Raw genomic sequence first — 22,258 nt, 5'->3', positions numbered from 1 at the left:
CATTATATTCAAGATATCTTTTCCCAAATGCAAATGTAACTTTGCAGCTCACAGAAAGCTCTGCATGAAGGTCTGCTGTGATGGTGAGCGTCTTTGGCCAATGCCTCCCATAGAGTCCCAGTTACACCCTGAGTCTTTTAACACTTTCCCTGCTGTGGTTTCCAGCCAAGCATGTTGGGTGTGTTCCTTCTTTTTGCAAAATTAGCGCTGTTATCTGGTGACCTTTACTGTGGGGTCCATCTTTTATCAGTATAGACTGTGATTTTGTCCTCCCCCCCGGCAGGCTTTGCCTCACACGTGGGCAGGTTTAACTCCTCCACTTTGTTGCTCTGGACCCTCTCTACGGCCAGTAAGTACCTCAGGTGGTCAACCACTCCCTGCTTCCAGGCTGGCACTGGCCTGTTTCCCACCCACCTCTCACTTATATTTTTCCTTCTTCACTATCATCTTCTGTTGTTTCTTTAACCACTGTCACATCGTGCTCTAATTGCTTTTTTTCCCCCACTACTTCTGTGCCTTGCAGCTGAACTCAGCTGGCCCAGCTGAAGCCCTCTCCTTGGAGAGGAGTCATCTCCTATGTCTCATCTCTCAGCAGCCTCCCCAGCTGGTGCCGTCAGCTCCTGCTGGGCTGAGCTTTCACATCCTCTGCCCAGGGCAGGGGTGGGAGGCTGGGGAAGCTCCTCAGGGATGACCAGAGGCGTGGGGCAGCGGGCTCTACACGCCCTGACAGGGAGAAAAACGAACGGAGGCTGCGGCGCCGCCATTTTATGCCAGCCTGGGCGGGCGGCGAGGCTTGTAGCACCCTCGGAGCCTCCCTCACCGCGAGGGGCGTTGCCAGACGAAGGGGGCCGGCTCTGGAGGGGCCGGCGGTTCCCTGTGAGTGGCCGCCGGCGGCGAGGGGCCGGGGCCGGGCCGGGGAGGAGCCGGCGTGGGCCGGGAAAAGCGGAGCCGCCGGCGGCGGGCGGGCGCGGGGCTGTGTTGAGCGGTGCGGTGCGGTGCGGTGCGGGGAGGGGAGCGCCATGCGCCTGACGCAGGGCATGTGCAGCATCGCCGAGTGCGCCGCGCCCGGCGGGGACGGCCCCGCCGCCCGGCCTCGCCTCGTCAAGATCGCCGTGGTGGGGGGCAGCGGCGTGGGCAAGACAGGTGAGGGGGGAACGAGGAGGAGGAGGAGGGAAGGGAGGGAGGGAGGAAGGGGAGCGCGGCTAACGCCTGTGTGTGCCTGCCCGCAGCGCTCGTGGTGCGGTTCCTGACGCGGCGCTTCATCGGGGACTACGAGAGGAACGCAGGTGGGTGCGGTGCTGCTGGAGGGGCTTGTGGCGGGGCGGGGGTGTCACCTGGGGGGACACACGCCCAAGAAACCCCCCAGATCTGGGAGTTGTAAGTAACCCTCTCGGAAGGGCAGCGGTGCTGAGCACGCAGCTTTCCGTCAGCCTTCACCTGTAGGGAGTTACGGCAGCCCCCGAGGGGTGACCGAGCTGCAGGTTGCACCGTGCTACATGGCAGGCTTCAAAATGAGGATGGGTTAGAGCCCAGGCTGCCAGAAATACCATAAATAACCATAAACCCCAGGCTCCTAGTAACAGAATTACAACGGAGGGGGGGAAAATAAGGCTTAACGTTGGTCCCTCAGTTGGTAAATAGGCTCCATCCCTCCCTGTGTGACTAACGGGCAGTAAAAGCAACACTTGCCTGTGGTGTTTGTGACTGTCTTTGTGAACCTGTTGGTGTTCTCGCCAGGTAACCTCTACAGCAGGCACATCCAGATAGATGGGGAGATGTTGGCGATCCAAGTGCAGGACACCCCAGGAGTCCAGGTGAGTTAGGCACAGCCACACGGGTCACCAGAGCAGCTCTGTCTGTGGGCACGCATCCCTCTGCGTGCAGCATCATCTTCTGGTCTTCCTGGAAAACACTTTGCTGTCCCTGTCAGTGTGGGAGGCAGAGATGGCAACTTGGCTTTTAACTGGCCAAGCCAGATGTGTTGGTGCCTGTAGTACACTGGTAGCAAAAAAACAGCTCACTGTTTCGGTGAATCATTTGTACATCGGAGGCCCATTACTTTGGGATGGCTGAATTACTTAAGTGTCTTGTTCCTGTATATTAGGAGTGCTAGATGGAAAAATTATGGTACATATGTAGAAGAAAAAGTCATGATTACTATTCATAAATTTGTATGATAGAAAGTCAAGTCAGTTGTACTGGGGCCGTGCTCATTAGGATGTTACAAGTTGAAGTTTTGAATGTATAGACCTGAGTAATGCTGGATTCTTGCCTTTCTGAACTGGGCAGTGCTCCAGGTCTAAATGCTTCCAGCTCATATCTTCGCTTCCCCAGACTTACTGTCTAGCCAGTTAATTTCCCATTCTGTGGAACTACAAAGTCTTTCTCTGCATGCAGAACTACTCAGGTCAATTTTCCATTGGAGTGTAGCAAACTCCAGTGTTAAATTCCAGCTTTTTGCAGCTGAATCAACATATGTATTTATTTGCCACGCTCTGATTAAGTTTGTACTTAAAATGTGAAATGCAGATATGTGTGTCTGAAACTGTAAAATGCTGTTTAGCTTTACAGACTCTTAAAGACAGGTTCCTTCAGTCTTTTGTTAGTTCAACTCTCTAATTTGAGACCACTCGTTTTTCAGATCCACGAGCACAGTCTGGATTGTAACGAGCAGTTGAACCGATGCATTCGCTGGGCAGACGCCCTGGTGATCGTCTTCTCCATCACAGATTATAAGAGCTATGAACTCCTCAGTCACCTTTACCATCACGTTCGACAGCTGCATCCAGGGAACACCGTCCCCGTTGTCATTGTAGCAAACAAAGCTGATCTCCTGCATGTTAAAGAGGTGGAGCCTCAGCATGGACTTCAGCTGGCCAACATGCTGGGCTGTACTTTCTACGAAGTATCTGTCAGTGAAAACTACAACGATGTCTTCAATGCCTTCCATGTCCTCTGCAGAGAAGTCAGCAAGCAGCAAACCACCAGCACCCCCGAGAGAAGGAGAACCTCTCTCATTCCACGGCCAAAATCGCCCAACATGCAGGATCTGAAGAGAAGGTTTAAGCAAGCTCTGTCTGCCAAAGTGAGGACTGTCACTTCTGTGTGACGGCAGAGCCAAGCGCTGCTCCTGAGATTGAGACCTGCGGTGTTTAACACTGGCATGTCTAGGCCAGTCCAAGGCACTGTGAGAGAAGGATGGGTCAGGTGGCATTCTGCATGCCTGTAGAAGCAAGGAGTTGCTGAAATGAACAGTGGCAGATGGGAAAAGAGTAATGACCAAAAAAAAAATCCAATAAACCCTCTTCCAACAGTTCTAGGATGTGACTTGTAGAACAAATATTTTCATTTGGAAATGGAACTCGGCATATGAAATAAGCTTTCAGCTTGCCTTTTCTCCAGTGGGACAGATCTGGCTTAATGTTTGTGCAGAGACAACCTTTTAGCTGTAACTCTCAACTTGTACTTGAGCAGGGCAGCACCCTGAACTGCAGTTCACTGTTCAGAAGTAACCACTTGAGTCTTACTGTGTTTTCACTTGGATGAAGGACAGCATGATGTACCTGTTTAATTTTATTGCACAGTAGATCTGTTTATTTCCCTTGTATTTCAAAACAAGCAAGCATAAAACTGTTCTGTAAAAATAAGTGTAAAATAAGTGGACATGACTAGGTAGCAAGACTGTAAACAATGGTCCTTTCTATTTTTTACTGGTTATGTTATTGCTGACAACTTGACCAGACTTTGTATGCAAAACTATTGTGCACAGGGTGTAAACATACTGAGTAACAGTAACTTGTGGGTTTTTTACTGTCCAGAAAAATACTGCCCAGACTAAATGATCCAACACAGAGCTTTTGAGGAAAGAGCCTGGAGTTGGAGTGATAGTCCACTATAGCTGCCAGTGTCAGACACTTCTCTCTCTCTGCCTCGCATACACCAGAGAGAGAAAGAACCTGGCTGTGATTTGGCTCCATGTGAAACACGGCCGGCCTGAGGCGATGAAGCTGGTAGTGTATTCAGAGCTGAGCCAGTCCCTGTTCATCCTTAAACACGTGGCTGACTTTTTTTCCTTACGTTGAGCCAATGGAGTTCACAGGCTAAAGGCCTTACACACATGCACTTTAAAAAGCCAGTTGTGCTTTTGTTTAAACTGTAACTTATTTATTTTGTGTACAGTTGCTCCTCCTAAGGAGTGGACTTCTCATTCTTACTGCCTGTTTCAACATTAAATTTTTGAATTGCATGTTTTCTTGTGCATTCTTCCTGTGTGTGAGAAACAATTAGTAGTAGTCAGTGAAGTGTTGAGATGTGGTAATTGTTTTCTCAGGGTAGTTAGCATACGTTGCAGAAACTGTAAGAAGGCCTTTGCTGCCTACACTGTTGCTTTATTAGCATAACCTGCAGGGGGGGAAGCTCTCCGGGCTGTTTTACGACTTCCTGTTACGAAATTATTTTCGGAGAGGAACTGGAAAAAAGGTAGAGACTTTTCAAATTAAAATTGGATCCTTCATAGCCCCTTGTGAGAAAAACCTCTGGTGAGAAAATGATGCAAGGTAGGCCAGCACCTGGCTAAACAGTGTTTTAAGGGACTCCCATTTTTTTTTTTTTTAAAACAAACAAACAAAAAAAAAAAACATACAACAACAGCATTGTATAGAGGTTAGTAAGACAATGAAGAATTTAATCAAATTACTACAAGCTTTCAACTTTTTTTATTTTAATATATGTTTATATATTAAACATATATTAAAAAACAGTGGTTTTACTGTGAGCCCTCTTGGAGGAGGAGGCTTGTGCTGTGACTGGTGTGGCTGCCATGCTGGCTCCCCCATGGTTAGCACGCAGCTGTAATAATTGATGTAAGAAAACACTGGCCAGGTCCTGCTGGTGGTGAGCGTTTTGGACATGAGCTACCGCCCTCAAGTAACCTAAGACTGGAATTGTGAACACAACAGCTTGCCCAGCCAGTCTGAGCTTATAAACAAATACTGTTTTGCTTATTCCTGTAGGAGACCCGTCTGCCAAGGGTGGCCTTGTGTTTTCTCTGCCCCAAACCTGATGAATACAGCTCAGTGTCACATGCAGAGGGCTCAGGCACTCCTTGCTATGGGCCTGCACCTGCCCAAGCAAAGGCTCTTCTGTGCTGCTCCTGCTCACACGTGGCTGGTAGGAGGCCACTCAGCACCTTGGCCTGTTCCCCAGCGTGTGCTGTGTGTAGCTACCACTGCTGTTTTCTACAAATAAGGAGCTAATTATCACACCGGGGCTACTGAAAAGACCTGCTCTAGAAGAGGAACAGGCTTTTTGTGACCTGCTTTCAGCTCTCAGCTACTGAGTATGAGATGGTGGCTGGGTCCCTGCATCTATCACCACAGCTGTGGCTCCACTGGCTGAGAAGGTCCCTCTAAAGGAAAAACCATTCACTGCCTCAGCCAGAGGAGCTGCTTGCCCCATAGGATGTGCAAAAGAGTACCAGAGTCTGCTTTAATTCAGCCCCCCATTACCTGACAGAGCATTTCCTCAGACGGCCATGTCAGAGACCTGAAAGCATCTTGTGAAAGACAAGTGAGGGAGAGAAGACCACAACTGCCAGCCTCTGTTATCTCAGGAAAGCAGCAGCAGCTCAGAGGTGAGAGTGCCCGAACTCGCCAGAGCATGGAAGCCCCTTCAGGACACCTCCAAAGGCAGAAGGTTTTGGTTCTTGGGGGCAAGCAAATAGTGCAGAAAAAAAAGGAGTTGCATGAATATGCAGTCCTGGCATGCACAGCCTTGTGTCCTAGGAGGGAAAGAGATGAGGAATGAGCTTATGCACTGTAAGAGCATTGCTTTATTGATTACATAATTTACAAAACATCTGTCTTCTAAGATTAAATGGTATAGAGGGAAAGAGAAAAGAAACAGAGACAGGCTGTTTGCTTTTGAATTGCTCTGCTCAAAATACGTCTTGAGCTTTTAACATTGCAATCGCACAATGTTTCTAATTTTTTATAGCACAAAGTTCCATTCTATAGCCTTTCTTATAAATCTCCTTCATAGAGGCACCATTGTCCATGCTTTATAATTGGTCCTTTGTTTCCTTCTAGTCACTCAAAAGTGAATTTAAATCAAAATGCAGCCTTTTCTGAAGATCATTATAAACATTTTAGAGAACTTAAGCTAGCTACTGAGCAAAGGTTAAAAAGCTACTTCCTATTTAATCTACTCTTTTGGCATCAGAAAGAATGCGACGTTAGAGCGAACTCCACATAGGATTTCACATTCCCATTCTTAGTGCAAGCCGTAGCCTCAGCCTCCCGCAGATGACCCAAGAGGATGTGGCTTCGTAGCTCCACCATTTTGTGTCGCAATTTGGAAGTCCTTGTGCTGTACACAATCACCATCTCTACTGGCTGCTGCTATCTTATCCCAGTTTATACCAAATTTTTATGAAGAAAAATTACATAACTGAATTTGATAGCAGCTCTTTTATGATCACAAATGAAAAATAAAAGCTGTTCTCTAATCATGCTGTTCAGAAATCCAGCTCAAGAATCTGTCACTGTGGCCTCCTGAAAATGGGAACACAATTTTCTTTTCCTTTTAACTGAATGTGAGAGGAAGATTCTTCCAGGGTTAACATCAACCCGTCACAGCCCATATGTCCTCCTGTGTTAAACTACAGAGCGGTGTGCCTCCAGAACCAGTCTTTTCTCCTGGGACTGTGGGTGGGTAAACTAGAGCAGGAAATGGGAACATGTGAGGGAAGCAGCTGCGTAACTCAGCCCTCCATTCTGCTGCTCTCTTGCTCTGTTTCCACCAGTTTGGGTGGGAGAGCATCACCCGACTGGGAGCTGCTCTGCTGGCTAAACTGGGGCTGAGCTCCATGGCCTCTCTCTCGACGAAATAAGAGCAGGGGCTGTTCATGCTGTGTAAGGCACACATTTTTTGCAAGGCAGCACAACTGAGAGGTGGATTTACTGGCCTTTTTCTCCATCAGCAGCACTTGCCACCAGAAGCAACCCCCACGAAACCATCAGGATTACTTGTAGGGAAAAGTACTGCTGAGGGAGCACACATTTCAGCCCCACCTGGTCCTCAGCTGCTCTTTCTCCAGGGAATTATTACAAGCAATCATCCTCGCCTGGGCAGAGTGGTGGGGGATGACAGCACTCTCCTGTGTGATCCTTAAGGAGCGGGGAGTTACTCACTGGACTAATGGACTATTTTTAAGAGCCCCATGGGAGCTGCACAGGTTCCCTTGCAGCCAGGTACTGCAGCAGGGACCATGTTGTTTTTTTGGGAGGCTACCGAGAACAGTGACAGACCAGGGATTCGATGCTTCCAGCCAAGGCAGTTGCTCATCTTCTCCACAAATCCTCCCTCGTCAGATATCGGTGTCAGGCTGGGGATGGTCTGTGGTGAACAACAGCTCGACAGCATCGAGTGGTGTCAGGAGTGCCGTGGAGAGCACAAGTACCTGAAAGAAGGGTGAAAAGAAACAAGAAGTCAGAGTTAAGGGGACTGATGGCAGCACTAATGAGACGTGAGCTGCTGGCGTTACACAGCGCTAGGCCCGCTGTGCGTCCCTGGTGTTTACTGACAGGGCAATGCAGCTTGCCCAGCGAAGCCGCCTGCTAATAACCACAGTTAAATCACTTACGGAGCGTAATGAGTGGTGGCATTGTACTCCTAATGAATGTGTGCTTTGAGTCATTCCTACCCGCAGCCTGCCCAGCGATTTGTTGTGACTGCCATTGTGTTTGCTGTGAGGCACCAGATGATCAGCCAGCAGTTCCCTCTCCTGTAGCGCAGGGTTTTGCCAACAGGCACCTTTGAGTGGCAGCTGTTTCCTCTGTTTAAGGTAAAGCAAGCACTCCAGAAGTGCTGCTGGCCTGCTGTGGCTACTGGGGGAGCTACAGACTGTGTTCAGAAACGTCCCTGTGGACAGGACACACACTCTCCTAAACCAATGCTCGACCCTGGATGCTGTTGGGATGCTATTGCTTTTGTTTGGTCGAGTTACTAATCTGAGATGGGTCTGATGAGTGAAACTGTCTCTCACTACAACACACGTTGGTAGGGGCACGCCCTGGCTATTTCTCCTGAGTGAAATCCAATATGCAGGTGCCTAGCGTGAAGGCTTCTCTGCAGGGCAGAGCTATCAAGCAAGGAGGGAGCACATACACTCTTGGAATTAACTCAGGGTCAAAGGACACAGCTCTTAGCCCCAGTTCAGTGGCATTTGCAGGATCAGGACTAATGGCTAGTTATCCATGCAGGGACATGGGAGCAGGTTTATCTTACCAGCTCACTTGAAAATGAATTTGCTTCTTCAGTGCAAATCCAAGGAGAGGAAGCACAGGCATCACCAACCTTGACTGTGTGCGTGCCTGACTCCTGTAGTAGTTATCAAATCTTTCTGCTCTTCATCATACAGCCCAAATGTGTAGTCTATACAGCGTAACATAGCAGGGGATTTGAAAGAAAGAATTGGAACACAAGCGCAGTTTAGAATTTGGTAGTACCACATTTCAACTTCTTGTTTTTCTTTCTTTCATCTTTTCACTTCAAATGATGAAAGGAATCTGGAGTTAGATTACTACAGATCCCATCTGCACTGATGATAGACTCCCCCTCACTTCTCCCCTTCCCTTAACCTCCCACACAACCTGCAGCAAACTGACACTGATTATCTCTTCTCCTTACAATGGCTGAAAAGCTGTCTCTGTAATTTGTGGGTGCCAAAGGCTGACGCTGTCTTGCTTATTTTGTGCACACATCAGAGTGGAGCACGGTATGTGCTCTTCTTGTTATAATGCAGTTTAATTCTGAAAAACACGAGGGGACACATTACCCTTTTTTTTTTTTTGTGTTCCATAAGCCAAACGTCAACAATAGCCATGGTCAGATACAAGCAATTTCTTCTTGAGGTCCCAATTTTTGTCTCTTCTCGAGGCAGGTCTCTTCAGGACAGTGGGTTTCCTTTGCAGACCTTCTCCTTCAGTACAGTGTGCCTGCCCTTGATGCTTTATGTGAAGGGATACCTCTCCGGCTGACAGCCAAGGTAGAGGACCCAGGAAATTATGGCCTGACCCCCTGCCCTGCGATGGGCAGCTCCCATAAGCAGAGGGGAGGCTGCAGCTGACATCTGATGGTGAATCTGCACAGATTTATCTGTCTGCATGCCTCAGCCACATGCATACATGCTTGTGCATGTTGGGAGGGTAAAACACCATGTTCTTTCCCCTTTTTCACTCTCTTGATTAAAGGGAAGGAAAAGGTAAGCTTTTCCTTTTAGGGTAGGATACTTCTCAGTAGGTTAGGGAGGCTATTCAGCACCACCCGCAAACAAATGGTGCATAGAAAGTGCTATTTTCTTTTGTGCTTCTTCATGAGAAATAAATTTGTCATTCATATTCAGATGCAGAACAGTTCTCTGGATGGAAACGTGTCTCCTACTCCACATTTAAATGTCATTTGCTTCAACTCCAAAGAACTGCTGAAGTAACCATTGCATCCTGCCAGTTTTTCTGTTACTTTGCTCAGTTCTTTATTTTTGCACCCACACGTCTCTCCATTTCTCCCAGAGCCAATAATTAGTATAAATGTCAGTGCTTTGTCTGAATGGAACAGACTTGTGAGGCCAATGCTCCCCCCTTGCCCTGATGTCTGAAGCTGATTGCCTGAACGCCACAAAAAAGCTCTGTTAAACGCTGGCTCAAGTTAGACAAATGCCTGGCTTTTTGAAAAGAGAATAATCCCAAACAGGTGGCACACGTTCACAGCTGTAGTGCAGAAATCCAGGTAAATCCAGCAAACTCATAAACTTTTCTACATGAGAGACTTCCACAACTGTTTCTTTTCTTCTTTTCCTTCCTCCTCCTGGCTGTCCCCTGAAGTCCTTTCACCTCTAACACAGCACATTTGGACAAAGGGCACGATGCAGTAAAAGCCTGAAATTCTTTAGGAATCTGCCTCAGAGAGTGACCTGTCACCAGGGTTAAGCCAAAGCAAAGCAACACCAGATCCCATGTCACCACTGTCAAGCCTCAATTCTGCCCAGAAAGCTCCCCAAAAGTCTTGCTGCATAGTTCTCCACCAGCTTGTTAACCCTGCGTTGATCTTTCAGGGTATATTAATGCATTTAGGGTGTGGATTAACTTGTCCATCACTGTGTCACAACTCAATCCCCGTTCAAGGAGGGGAAGAATTTTATTCACTCTTTTGAGGAGATTAGCAATAGGCTAAATGGGAAGAAATGTGTTATCAGGTGAAAAAACATCGTGAAAAACAGTACTCAATACTGGTTGAGACTGCCTTGCAAAGACAGCTGAGACATGGGAAGCACATGTCAAAGCCAGGGGCTGCGCAGCCTTTGGATCGCTCTGTTTTGCTAATCTCTCACTAATCAAAGTTTCATTCCATAGGAACTGCATACAAGATGTTTACAAGCCATCTTGGAAACTAGACTGGTGTTTATGATGCAGCTGGATCTGCAGCACTCCTTGCATCTCTCTACAGATTTTGGATTACTCCGTGTATCTGCACTGCTCAGCAGATACTGACTGCTCTTTTACACACTCCTCCCCAATTAACAGTGATCTTAACATCTTAAGCACCACTGGAGCCCATCCATCCTTCTCTTCTCCCTCTCTACTCTGCTGAGATGACAGAGTGGGAAAGGCAAAGACCAGATGTATAGATGCTATTGAAGCTTCACCACAGCAGCCATCCTCCCTCCAGGCGTCCAGCAGCACATCCAAGAGCAGCAGACACATAGGGCTTTCTCCACATCACCTGCTTCAGGCCACCCAAGGCATCTAGCAGAGGTGCTGTTCGAGGCAGCCAAAGTCTTGTGAAGGTTCAGAGGCACAGTTTGCTGGACAATTCTGCCCTAACTCCTGTGCTAAACTGTTTTATTTTTTTCATTCTGACAGATGAACTTCAGTCCTGTCAAATTGCATTTCGATGTGTAGACCCTTAGGTCCAGCACCTTTTCACTTTCAGCCACCATTCACAACACTTTCTGACTTTGTCTGAGATGGTTTATAAAGACAGCCCTAGCTGCTCCTTGGTGTAGTTGAGTGGTGTGGTATGTCCAACACTCAGAGGTACCCAACCACTACTGCTCTAGCCAGGCTAAATTATCTTGCTCCTCTGCAATGCTAATTAACTTGTCTGGAGGATCACCACTGACAGGTCATTAGATGGTAAGCAGGCCCTTGGCAGGCTCCTTCCAAGCATCCCTGCACTGTGCCCCATAGACACGCTGCCAGAGAGCCTGTAGCCTTTTATACAGCAAATGTTTCTGTTTATGAAGAATTACAATATATGAATCTTTGGAGACATGAAAAAGCTCCTTCAGAAGATGGCCAGTCTGTTTAGAAGTCTCCAGCCTGAATTTAAACTTTCAGTGGTGACTTAAATATGCAAAATAAAACAGATCCCTGGACCTTGAACACTTGTTACTTACAGATGTTTTACCACAAAATCCTAATGCCATTCCTGTATCTGCGGCTGTGGCTTAGTCTAGGTATGGTACCAGTGCTATTGCCAACATTATCTCATGAATTTCCTTAAGCTTTGTTCAGATAGGAACACTTTGAGCTGTTTCTACCTGGGTACCAGGTTTGCGTGTGGCTACCAGATCCTTCACCATTTTGACCTCGGAGACCGTCACTCCACCAACCATAAAGATGATCAGGAGAGGGTGATCCCCAGGGTGGGGGCGATTCACCTGCAAAATGAAAGAAAGCATTAGCTGTAGTTGCTCAGTCCACGATCAGGCTCTCAGAGCTGCCGGAGGAAGACTAATGAGGAAGTTCAGACAGAAATATTCATGGAATGCTGGTTTCCATAGCAGCTGAATGGGAAACCAGTGGGAACGATGACCAGTTAAAAAATAATGAACCATTTCCAGGGATGAGAGTCTTCGTGGCTTCCACTGAAATCTAGAGGAGTTTCTCATGAGGCCTGAGGGATTCTCCCTCCACCCTTTCTTCATTTCTTTCCTTCCATTCCCAGTGTGGGAGGAGAGTATTTGCATAGGTGCACAGTTTGCATACAGATGCACACAAGGCTTTAGGGAATTGGGGGTAAATTACTACCTGGTAGAAGCAAGGAGTCCGGCCTGATTGCACCAGAATCCCTGCCTTATGTCAGCAATGGAAAGAATCATAAATAATGTGTTTTCACCAGTCCAGTGAATAATCCTTTACAGTTCATCCAAGGAAAATAAGTCATGTTCATTATAGCATAAAATCAGTTTCTAGCTTGTTTCACTTCAAAGTTTTCATTACTTCTATGACTGGTGTGTAACTCATTTAGAGAAACTTTAGCTTAAAGTTATAAAAAATACTTGTTTCATTTCTTCGCAATTATCATTAAAATGGCGCAAACATTCATTTCAGCCCTTAAGACTTCATAAAGCCAAATTTTAATTTTAAACATGAATGTGTTGCTTTACATCAGCTGCCTCTTAACCACTTCTCAAAGCGGTTAAGGAGAGTGGCTAGGAAACTTTGCTGTTTCCTAACACTCTTTCTTTCCTGAATAAACACACGACCCTGATGGTGCCTTGCTCTGCTCCTTGCTGAGTCTCTGGATGGGATGTCAGTGGAGCCTGGGCAACTACTCTCGTTACAACACCGCATGCCTTTGAGTATGAAACACTCAAAATGTTTGGCTCTGAAAAGTGACAGTGAGAACAGTTTAATTTGCTCTTTTTTAGACTTCCAAACGCGTAGGTTTTAGGCAGCATTCATTGACGGAATGGAAGTGGCAATCAGCCCTGCTGGGGCAGAGCGCAGATCCTTTGCTTTCACCACCGGGGCAGCTACCTTTGATCCCTGGGGCTCCAGCTCCTCGGGGAATAGCTCTTCTGAGCCGTATTGTGGCTGCCCTGTAGTCTCCGGGCACTTTTCTGTCCTGCAGCTCTGTCATGCTTCCTGACTGCAAGCCTTCAGAGGAGACTTCTCCCTTTGAAGCAAGCATGGGGGGTTCGCACCCTCTCCCTCTCCGGGCTAGCTGGCCTTTGGTGACACTGTGCTCCCTGTTAAATGCTGCTCCCCAGGCAGGGAGCTCTTGAACTCCTCAGGAGTTTGAAACCAGTCCAAAAAAACTTAAGATAGATGTATCAGTGAGCTGACTATCTGTGTACTGGGTGTTTATTCTCTTAATTGCACCCACTTTGCTGGCCATTTGCATTCAGCCAATGTCACAGATGGCATATACATTCAGCAAGGTGTCCTGCAATTCTTGTGCTATGTTGAGCAATTGTCCATTCACACCAACAGACCAATTAAATCAATATACTGGAACTTACAAGGACTCTTTAATTACTTTCCCATGAGATTACTACTATCTGCATATAACATAGTGTCAGTCTCAAGCGCAAAGAAGTCCACTCTTATTACAGATACCATGAGGAGGTTAAATAAGACCTAAATATCTACTTACAAAGACTGTTACTTGCTAAAATATTAGAGTATTTCATGCCCTAATTGCTGTAAGCAGTGACACACGGCTAAAGAAATAACTGCTCACAAAGACAGTGAAGATAGAAGTTGACAAAACAAAATGCTCTGCTACTGCCCTTCAAGGTGAGACATGAATTACTAGCTTTATTCTAGCTCTACGCCTTTTCATGGCTCTTGGTTCTTCTTAACACTGTTGCCAGAGCAAACTGCTCCACTCCGTTTCATGAAGATCCTGGAAAATCCAAGTGAAGAGCTTGAACTTCAGGAGCTTGCTATTAAACAAAGCCTCTCTTTCTTAGTAACTTCCCTGGTGACAACAAACTTGTCATAAGCAAACATGTATAACACTGGACACACTGAAAGGACACCCAGCACAAGTACATTAGTGAGAAAACACAAGCTTTCGTGGCAATATTGAGAGAAAATGTCTTGACAAATCATTTCCTTCAGTCAAAATAAACCGAGATCCAAACACATGGTGCCTATATAAAACTTATTATTTTTCAGAAGACCGAAGTTCAAACCACAAATTCCAGAAATGCATATTAAAAATACTATTAGGCATGCAAACTCTAAATTAAATTAAAATTGCAATGAAAAGGGTTTTGGAATCTGTAATTTTGTTATGCTATGCACAAGTGTTTTGAAGGAGGACAATACTTTGGGTACAAAATATTTGGCTGTGTTAAGAATGTAAGTTTCTGCCAAGATTTTTTTGTTTGATAATACAACCACCCAAGGCTTTCTTTTGAAGGAACTGGCTCCATGTAGCCAAACACAACTCATTTCTATGATGCAGAAGAAGAGCTGGAATGGACTGCAACAAAAGCAACACGGACCTTCTGCAGTCCTTCTAAAGCTAGTTTGTTCCTGGACATTTCTGAGGCCCCAGAATCTCGCTTACTGTAAAATCTGAGTTTTGTAAAAATCCCCAAGTGAAATTCACTTTTGGTTCAAAATGCCATGCATTAAAAAAAAGGGTACCATTATCAATGAGAATGACTAAGTAAGACAAGAGCAAAACCCTGAAAGCCTCTACCTGTGATGAGGATGTATAAGGAGATACACTCAAAACTTGGTCAACTGATGCCGTGCTCCTGGCTTTGCTCTCCCAGACTCTGTAATCACCACGGGAGAAGGTTTGTAAAACCTTTTACACACCCTTGAGCGGGCAGGTCAGGAGGAAAGGTCTGCTGGTGTAAGGGCTGCTTGCATGACTGGCACAGCAGAGAAGAGGCCAGTGCACGGCCTGTCGGGAACAACCCCATCACATCAAAGCAAAGGGCCCAAAGGAAGAATGCTTACCAAGGCATCTTTATTTGAGCTGGCACTTATATTCAGGCATTGAGGAAGAAATATACATGCAAGGAAGCTAATTAAATAATTACAGTGCTGGTGGTGCAGTAAGTGGAGTAGTTCCTCTTGTGTCAGAAATACAGCCTGGTCTGAAACTCATTTGTGCAGTAATCGAGCACTTGTCAACAAGCCAAGCTACTAACTAAATGAACCAGCACAGACACATTTGTGAGGTAAGTGATGATGTCCATGAAATATTCATCCAACATGAGGTTCACTTGGTCATCTGTTATATATTCCTTACAACAGGGTATTTTTCTTACTAGCAGAGGTGCAGGTACTTGAGGTACTATGTGTTGCTGAACAACTCTAACAATAAACATAAAATGTCTAAATTGGCACAACAAAAACAAGTTATAAGCACAGGAAGACCAGTAGAAAACATTCATATGAATCATAAAGACCAAAGAACTTGTCATCTGGCAAACAAGACTGGGAAGACAGGAGAGAGGGGAAAAGATGGAGGATGCCTGAACTTTGAGCTCAAATCTGTTGCAGTGGACACCTGCCTGGGTCATGCAACCATTGGTACAAAGCCCTTGTTCTGGCAGATACGGGCAGATGCACATCACAACGGCTTCCAGTATTTTTACCATGTCACCAGAAAGAGTTGGGGAAGAGAGCTGGAGTTGTCAGCTTATCTACATCTCAATCTGTATAGAAAAGTCAACCTTTTCCTGCAGAAAAACCATTTTAAGATTATATCACCCCCCTCAACCACTTGCTAAATTTTCAGGAAAAGATGTTGCATTTTTTTCATGTACTCTGCTCTGGCTTGTGGGAAGCTCACCGCAAACCTCCGCAAGGCTTCCTCCTCCTCCTCTTCCTCTTCTGACATCATGCAGTTCACAGAAATAGAGACGCTGGCGGTCATGCTGACTGATCCTCTCCCACTGTTTCCCTGTACTCCCCCACCTGTTCGGATTTCGGTTAATCCTCGCCTTCTGCAAGCTCTGCTCTTTTCGTCTATGTTAGTACAGCAACCAATGGTCCAGGAGGAAACTCTGTGATTAGGACCTAAAACTAGCCAACTAGCCAAAGCTGTCAATGTCTCCATATAAATATTTAGACATATTTAGACTTTATGAAGTTTGCTTCTTGCCCCCCCTTTTTTTTTTTTTTTTTTGGTAAAAAAAGGATAAGCTATGTTCTTGCGTTCTTGCTTAAAAAAATACAACTGTGAGAGTTACTGGTAAATAAACCCAATCATTTAAAAAATCACTGGTGTGTGCACCACCTTGTTTAGTCTATTTGATGGTGGAACATCTGTTTCTTCTCCTATTTTTGGAGCAGCAGCATGATTTTTTTCAATACTGATACATGAAGAGAAACAACACTGGGTCACTATTTCTATAGCTATCCTCTTTTGTCTCAGGGCTTTATCATAAGCTCTGAAGAACTGAGAATTTCCATTTAGTAACCCTGCTAAGTACACTTTGAAAATCCTTTTCAGCAGTAGGCACAAGTTTCTGAAAACAGGCACTGTATTTAGACCTATCTGATCTTGTCTTCAAGACTAGCTGGCCCTGTAATAACAGAAAAATTACATTACCTTGATAATGGGTTCTAGAATAGTACCATCACAAAAATAAAAATCACTTTTGTCACCTGTCTTTAGATGCATGAAAGGACTAGCAGGCATTTACACAATAGGAAAATGTTTTTCTTGTTTTTCTTTTCAATTATAGAATCACAGTTCAACTGAGGTTGGAAACAATCTTTGTAGTTTATCAAGTCCACCTCCCTGCACGAAGCAGGGCAAACCTCAACATTATATCGTGTTGCTCAGGGCTTTGTATAGCCAACCAATGTTTGGAAATCATAAAGATGGAGAATTCACAGCCTCTCTGGACTTCCTGACTTATCAGTCTTCCTCCACACTGCAAGTTGAACCTTGTCAGGTTATAGAAAAAGCACCGAATATGGAGCTCCTTGGACAGCCTTCTTCCCCTGTGAGAACTGACTGTTTATTCTTACTTCTCCCTATCTCAATGCTGCCCATTGTCCATAAAATTCCTTGATGAGATGCCTTGTGGAATGCCTTTTGGTAATCCACAGAGGTTATATGACCTGCCACTCGCTTACCAGTTTGCTTGCTGATGTCTCTGAAGAGCTCCAAAAGCTATGTGAGGTAGGACATCCCGTTGTTGAAGCCCCATTGACTCCTCCCAGATATATCATCCTTGTTTAGATGTCCAGTCTGCTCCATTCTTCAGGTGGTGACACCCATTTATTCTGTACCCACAATGTGCTGCCTCAAGCTATTCCCAGCCCCTTTGTAGGGACTTAACTCAGAACAAAAGCAAACACATAAAGTCAGCTACAGCCATGTGATGCTATAAGCTCGGGAAAATCGTACAGATGAGCTTGGGAAGCCTTATTTACCTTCATGAACATGCTGAATCCAGTTTTAAGGAGATCAGTGAGGCCTGATGACATATGCTCGATATCAACAGGATCAGGTCGATCAGGATTACAGATCTCCTCCACCACCTGTTTCAGCAGTGGTTTGTAAGAAGCCTGCACAAAAAAAGAACAACACACTGTGAGTAAGACTGTTTACACTTGGTGCAACTGCTCTTCTAAACCTTTTATTTCCATTAAAGGAATTAGAAATACTTATTCCAGAAAGGAAATCACTGACAGACATATAAAAAATGCAGAAGCAGCAACGGTGTTTGTGACATTGACAACAAATGGTGTGCAGCAGCACAGCACCGAACTGAAAAGACAGGAAGACTGCCCAATATTTTCTCTGCCCTTTGTGTATCAGATGAGTAAGGAGAGGTAAGAAGTGAAGGCAGGCTTCTGGTTTCTCTAGGTGTTTTTTGGGGTAGTAGAAGAGGGGACACCAGCAGGGATGACGCTATTGCCCATCACACACCCAGAAGGTCTCATTTTCTTTGGAATGACTCTACAAACACATTAATAGGGATGTTTAGGAAAGGTTGCTCACTGACAGCTCCTGCCTCCCCACAGATGTCATGGCATCATTGAACAGGGCTGTGAAGAGCCAACCCACCTCTTTGTCCCTCGTGGAAGCGCAGAACTAAGGAGTCCTACTAGTCCTTCAGCTTCTGCAGCCAGCTCACTCTACATAATACCTGCACCTGTCAAAAGCCTTGAGAAAAATAGGCCAAACCCCACTAATATCAGAGATGTTAATGACCAGGAAGAGCGGGGCATGTAAAGGCACTCAGGGTTTGCACCCTGGAAGAATCTTAAGGGCTTTTTAGCAAAGGGCCCAGCAGCTTTGTGTGGGGAGTCTGGATCTGCCAACAGACCAATGAAGTAAGAAAAGAAAGTATAATTAAGGAGGAGAGAAGAGGGTGATCACATCAGAACCGGGAGAGTTGAGAGGTATAAGGAGAGAATTTATTACGTCATTTGAGTCAAGCAAAATGGCATTCAGTATTAATGGGTGACGACACCCCAAATATCCACATACCACGCCACAGACATATCCTGCACCATCCAGAAAAACTGGAGGTCAGTTGCCCATCCTGTGCAGAGATGCACATCGAAAGTAGTGGGGCTTTCGGAGCCACCCAGACATTCACACATCAAGTGAGCTGGGACTCCCATTTCAGCTCAGACCAAACTGAGCACTGACCATGCAACGTTTCTGAGGGTCCACAGACCCGTGCTTAAAATGGATTAGTAGTCTAGAAATTTCAGCATTCCTTTACCAAGGTCTGCACCATTCTGACACCTTGTAAAGCTTTCTAAGATAAGAATTTTAGGGACTTGGGAAAGATACTCTTTAGTGAAAATTCAGCCTTACTCGGTTTGCAGATGGAGTTTTGTTTTGCTGCTTTTATAACCTTGCCAAAGCTGTAATGGAACCACAACAGTTTCAGGAAGCAAAACAGCCTTAGAAAATTAGCAGCTTTCAAATTAGTATGTTTGTTTTCCTTTGGGACTAGTCCAGGTATGCATCATCCCTGGATTTCTTAAGGGAATCAAGTGTAACGTCATTCATTTTGTAGAGAGGATATCTACAAGAGACATCGTGCAAGATAAACATAAAAATGGATGGAAAATAAAAAAGCAAGCCACTTGGTTATGCAACTTGAAACTAAATTTTCTGAAGTAATTTAAGAGATGCTTTTCATCCAACAGTCTGCAGTGAGAAACAAAGCTTATACTTTTTGAATATGATCCTGTCAACAAAGATTTATACAACTCATCTATTTCTTCCTCCAACACATGTGCATATTTTTTAATTGAGCCAACAAAGCAAATTACAGCAGACATTAGCTGCAGTATCCTTCAGTAGAACATGCCAAGTTTTGTGTCAAATCTCGTCATGCAATAAACAACTGTTTGAAAATATACATGCAGGCATGAAGTCCTATGTATAAAGATCTGTTTAATATCTTCATAGATGAGGAACAGAAAGACATTACAAATAAAATACTTGGAACAAAGATCAAACCATAGTTAAACAGAGAGCCTTGCTGTACAAAATTAAAGGATAAATATTATCTGACTTCAGTCATAACTATGTACTGAAAAGGCAAGATGTTAAAAATGTGCTATGATTTTGCATGTCTGAAGGTTCAGCATCAAAACTTAGTCCCCTTCAAAATTATCTGATTTGTCTGCACAGATGCTAAAGGCATCAAGGACACCTACCTTTTTTAAATTTCATAGTTTCAAGATTTTCCAAGATCTTTTCTGATTTGACATTTATCTATCAAAATGTTAACTCTGGCTATGATGCACCTTAGACGTGATTACAGGAAGAGGAAGGAAGGAAGGAAGGAAGGAAGGAAGGAAGGAAGGAAGGAAGGAAGGAAGGAAGGAAGGAAGGAAGGAAGGGAAAGAAAAGAAAGAGAGAAAGAGAGAAAGAGAAAGAAAGAGAAAGAGAGAAAGAGAGAAAGAGAGAGAGAGAGAGAGAAAGAAAGAAAAAGAAAGAAAGAAAGAAAGAAAGAAAGAAAGAAAGAAAGAAAGAAAGAAAGAAAGAAAGAAAAAGAAAGAGCAAAATAAATACTTTCCTCTTGTACAGTCACTACACTAAATGGTTTGATAGTATGATAGAAAAATTCATTCATCATTTTATGTACAAATATAGAATTCAATACTGCAAAAGGTCTAAGAGGCTATCCACTTCCATATATGCACAGAAACCTGTTTTGAGACTTAATAAATGGAGGCTTCCCAGCTCCTAACAGCTGAAGCACAAAAGCATCTGTAGGCTAAAGCCATTCCTGTAGTACTGTGCAGGGGAGGGACTGTGTATGGTCATGGCAAAGGCAGTACTTTCAGATGAGCCAAACTGCTGTGTAGAAAGGTATGGCAGAAAAAAAAAAAAAAAGTACTGCCTGCTTATTTCTGCTACTCTAAGACTCCTAAACTGCCCTCAGCAGAGGTTTGGTCCAATTCAAGATGATTAAACCCACTATGTAGCCAGACTGGGGGCTGCAAGCTGTTAATGCACCTCTTGCTGTGTTCCAGCACTCAGCCCTAAGCAAACAACCTGGGTTACATCCAAAGAACATACTGATGCTAATTACACTTCAGGAAACTTGTAGAGAACGTTTTCTTATCATCTGACTGCCTCCACACTGACCTGTATTAAATGCTTAGCCATTTTCCTCATTTCAGACACCAGACTGGTCATAAGTGCCGGGAGACCTCAGGAACAGGTTTCCTCCACCTTAGCTTTCCAGTGACATTTTGCAGTACTCCCAATTCCTCTTGTTATAAAGCAATGCTTAATTTGTAGCATGTCCCCTTGCTGGTCTGCAGCATACTTATGAGTTTGGAAGGACTTTTTTCTGGCTTAAGACTGGAATCAAGTTTTACAGTCTCTTTCTAAGTCACTGTATGTGCTTTCCACTGCAAAACTCTCTATTTTTAACTGAAAAAGTTAAGCACCTCAGGGGGTATAGGGAGAGATAAAACCACTGTAAATGAGTCCTGATGACCTACAGTACTATAGTAGTTCATGTGTTCACTTTTTATAAACAAAAACTGCATTTTTCACCTATTCACGAATGGGACTGGGATTCACAAATCACAGATATGGGAAAGAAAATACACAAAAATATAGCTGCTGTCTGATGCAGGCATCCTGCTTGGATCAGTTGTGATGGGTCTTAGTCCTGCACCACTGTGACCTTGTCTTGCCTTTCACAAATTTCTTCATCAGACAATTCTTTATTGACGTGGCCATGGATATGCCTGAATTTGAATGAAGGACTCAAGGAAGCTTTTGACGGTGAAGTCAATTACAAAATCTCTACTTAAATATGCTCCACATGGGCAGAACCCATATGGGTTTAGAACATCAGCCAACCTACTGATGTTTGTGAAGCTGTAATGTTAACAGAATGCTAGAGAAACAACATACACACAGAAAAGAAGATCTACTTGCCTGGTGGGTGTTGCTGCCTGGGTTATGTATGGAATTAAACTGTTTCATGTGCATTCGAGCTCTTGAAATATCCCTGAGGGTCTTAAAGATCTTGTCCACTGCATCCGTGGCTTTCTGGGACGTCAGGTTCTGTGCCGAGTCACAGCCTGAAGTAATAAGGAAACAAGGAGCTGAGTGAGTGAGAAACTTTCAAGCATTTTGATAATAAGCAGTAGGAAAAGGCTAACTGGGAGGAAATTTTAAATTAATTTAACCCTGTTATATTCTAGAATCTCCATGGCTTATTATAGAGCATGTCCACAGCATGTCATGCACATTTTTTGGGAAGAGCTAATAGTAAACTAATCTGGATGTCTGCCTTTCATATCTTAGCATTCTGTATGGCAAATATATTTTATAAACACCTGTATATACACATATACACAATTATACATAGGTCTGAAAGATGGTGATTAGAGGCTGAGCTTTCATTTGTCCAAATATTATTTGTTGCCAGACTCCGAGTCAGACCCCCGCTGGTGCAGCACAACAAAAGCAAGTGACTGCATGTCTGCAGGGCTGCGCCATGCCAGGATACTGCAGATTTATGCCACTGTATCCCTAAAAGCAACAAAGAGACCACAAACAGAGTCTGGGTGACTCCTGTGCTGTAATTGTAAGGCAGACTTTTGTGTTTTTTTTGGACAGGACTCTTGAAGGTTTTTATTTATTTATTTACTTATTTATTTTATGAGTGCAAAATAACCTACAGAAACATTTTGTTGTTGTTGTTATGCATGTGCAAGGCTTGCATGCTCTGATACTCTGACTAAAAACCTGGTTTTTCATTTTGCAGAGCAGCCTGCATGTTGCCTGTGAAAGCACTGAAAACAAAACCCCACTCAGCAGCTCATTACTTCATAAACTCTGTAAACTCTGTAAATTTGTTCTGTTCAGAGAGGTTGCTCCTGCGAGCAATCTCGTGCCGGTTAATCTGTAGGCGAGTGGTGTCCAACAGCTGAAGAAAGTGAAACCGAGCACCTCCTAGGCTGATGAGCCCTAAAAATAAAGTCTGAGGTCA

General features: G+C 44.6%; 2 protein-coding genes across 3 annotated transcripts in view; one reads left to right on the top strand and one right to left on the bottom strand.

Annotated features, from left to right (window-relative positions):
- Positions 1 to 1,015: 1,015 nt before the first annotated feature.
- Positions 1,016 to 4,240, top strand: RASL11B (RAS like family 11 member B). The gene is made up of 4 exons (XM_082760062.1): positions 1,016 to 1,143; positions 1,230 to 1,286; positions 1,738 to 1,814; positions 2,642 to 4,240. Exons 1-4 carry the CDS (start codon positions 1,020 to 1,022, stop codon positions 3,107 to 3,109), a joined length of 726 nt encoding a protein of 241 aa, XP_082616188.1. The 5' UTR covers positions 1,016 to 1,019; the 3' UTR covers positions 3,110 to 4,240.
- A 1,217-nt stretch (positions 4,241 to 5,457) lies between these two features.
- Positions 5,458 to 22,258, bottom strand: part of SCFD2 (sec1 family domain containing 2) — a 189,874-nt gene continuing 173,073 nt past the window's right edge. The window contains exons 6-10 of one of the 2 annotated variants that reach the window (XR_014317468.1): positions 21,199 to 21,344; positions 17,202 to 17,336; positions 11,600 to 11,719; positions 7,308 to 7,459; positions 5,458 to 5,779 (exon numbers count right to left, since the gene is read on the bottom strand). Coding sequence is in view for 1 of the 2 variants with exons in the window: in XM_082760155.1 (XP_082616281.1) it covers positions 7,367 to 7,459; positions 11,600 to 11,719; positions 17,202 to 17,336; positions 21,199 to 21,344 (494 nt within the window). In the remaining variant the exon portion in view is untranslated. The other variant, XM_082760155.1, reaches the window with a different exon arrangement.

The sequence above is a fragment of the Aythya marila genome (genome assembly GCF_965140915.1).
Source record: "Aythya marila genome assembly, chromosome: 4".
NCBI classification, from domain to species: Eukaryota; Metazoa; Chordata; class Aves; order Anseriformes; family Anatidae; genus Aythya; species Aythya marila.
This window is presented reverse-complemented; position numbering and strand designations above follow the sequence as displayed.

Excerpts from the sequence above, each read along its gene's own strand:
- RASL11B (XM_082760062.1), top strand. The coding sequence starts at position 1,020 with ATGCGCCTGACGCAGGGCATGTGCAGCATCGCCGAGTGCGCCGCGCCC. Across the intron at positions 1,144-1,229 it reads CAGCGGCGTGGGCAAGACAG|CGCTCGTGGTGCGGTTCCTG; the intron begins GTGAGGGGGGAA and ends GCCTGCCCGCAG. Across the intron at positions 1,815-2,641 it reads AGGACACCCCAGGAGTCCAG|ATCCACGAGCACAGTCTGGA; the intron begins GTGAGTTAGGCA and ends CTCGTTTTTCAG.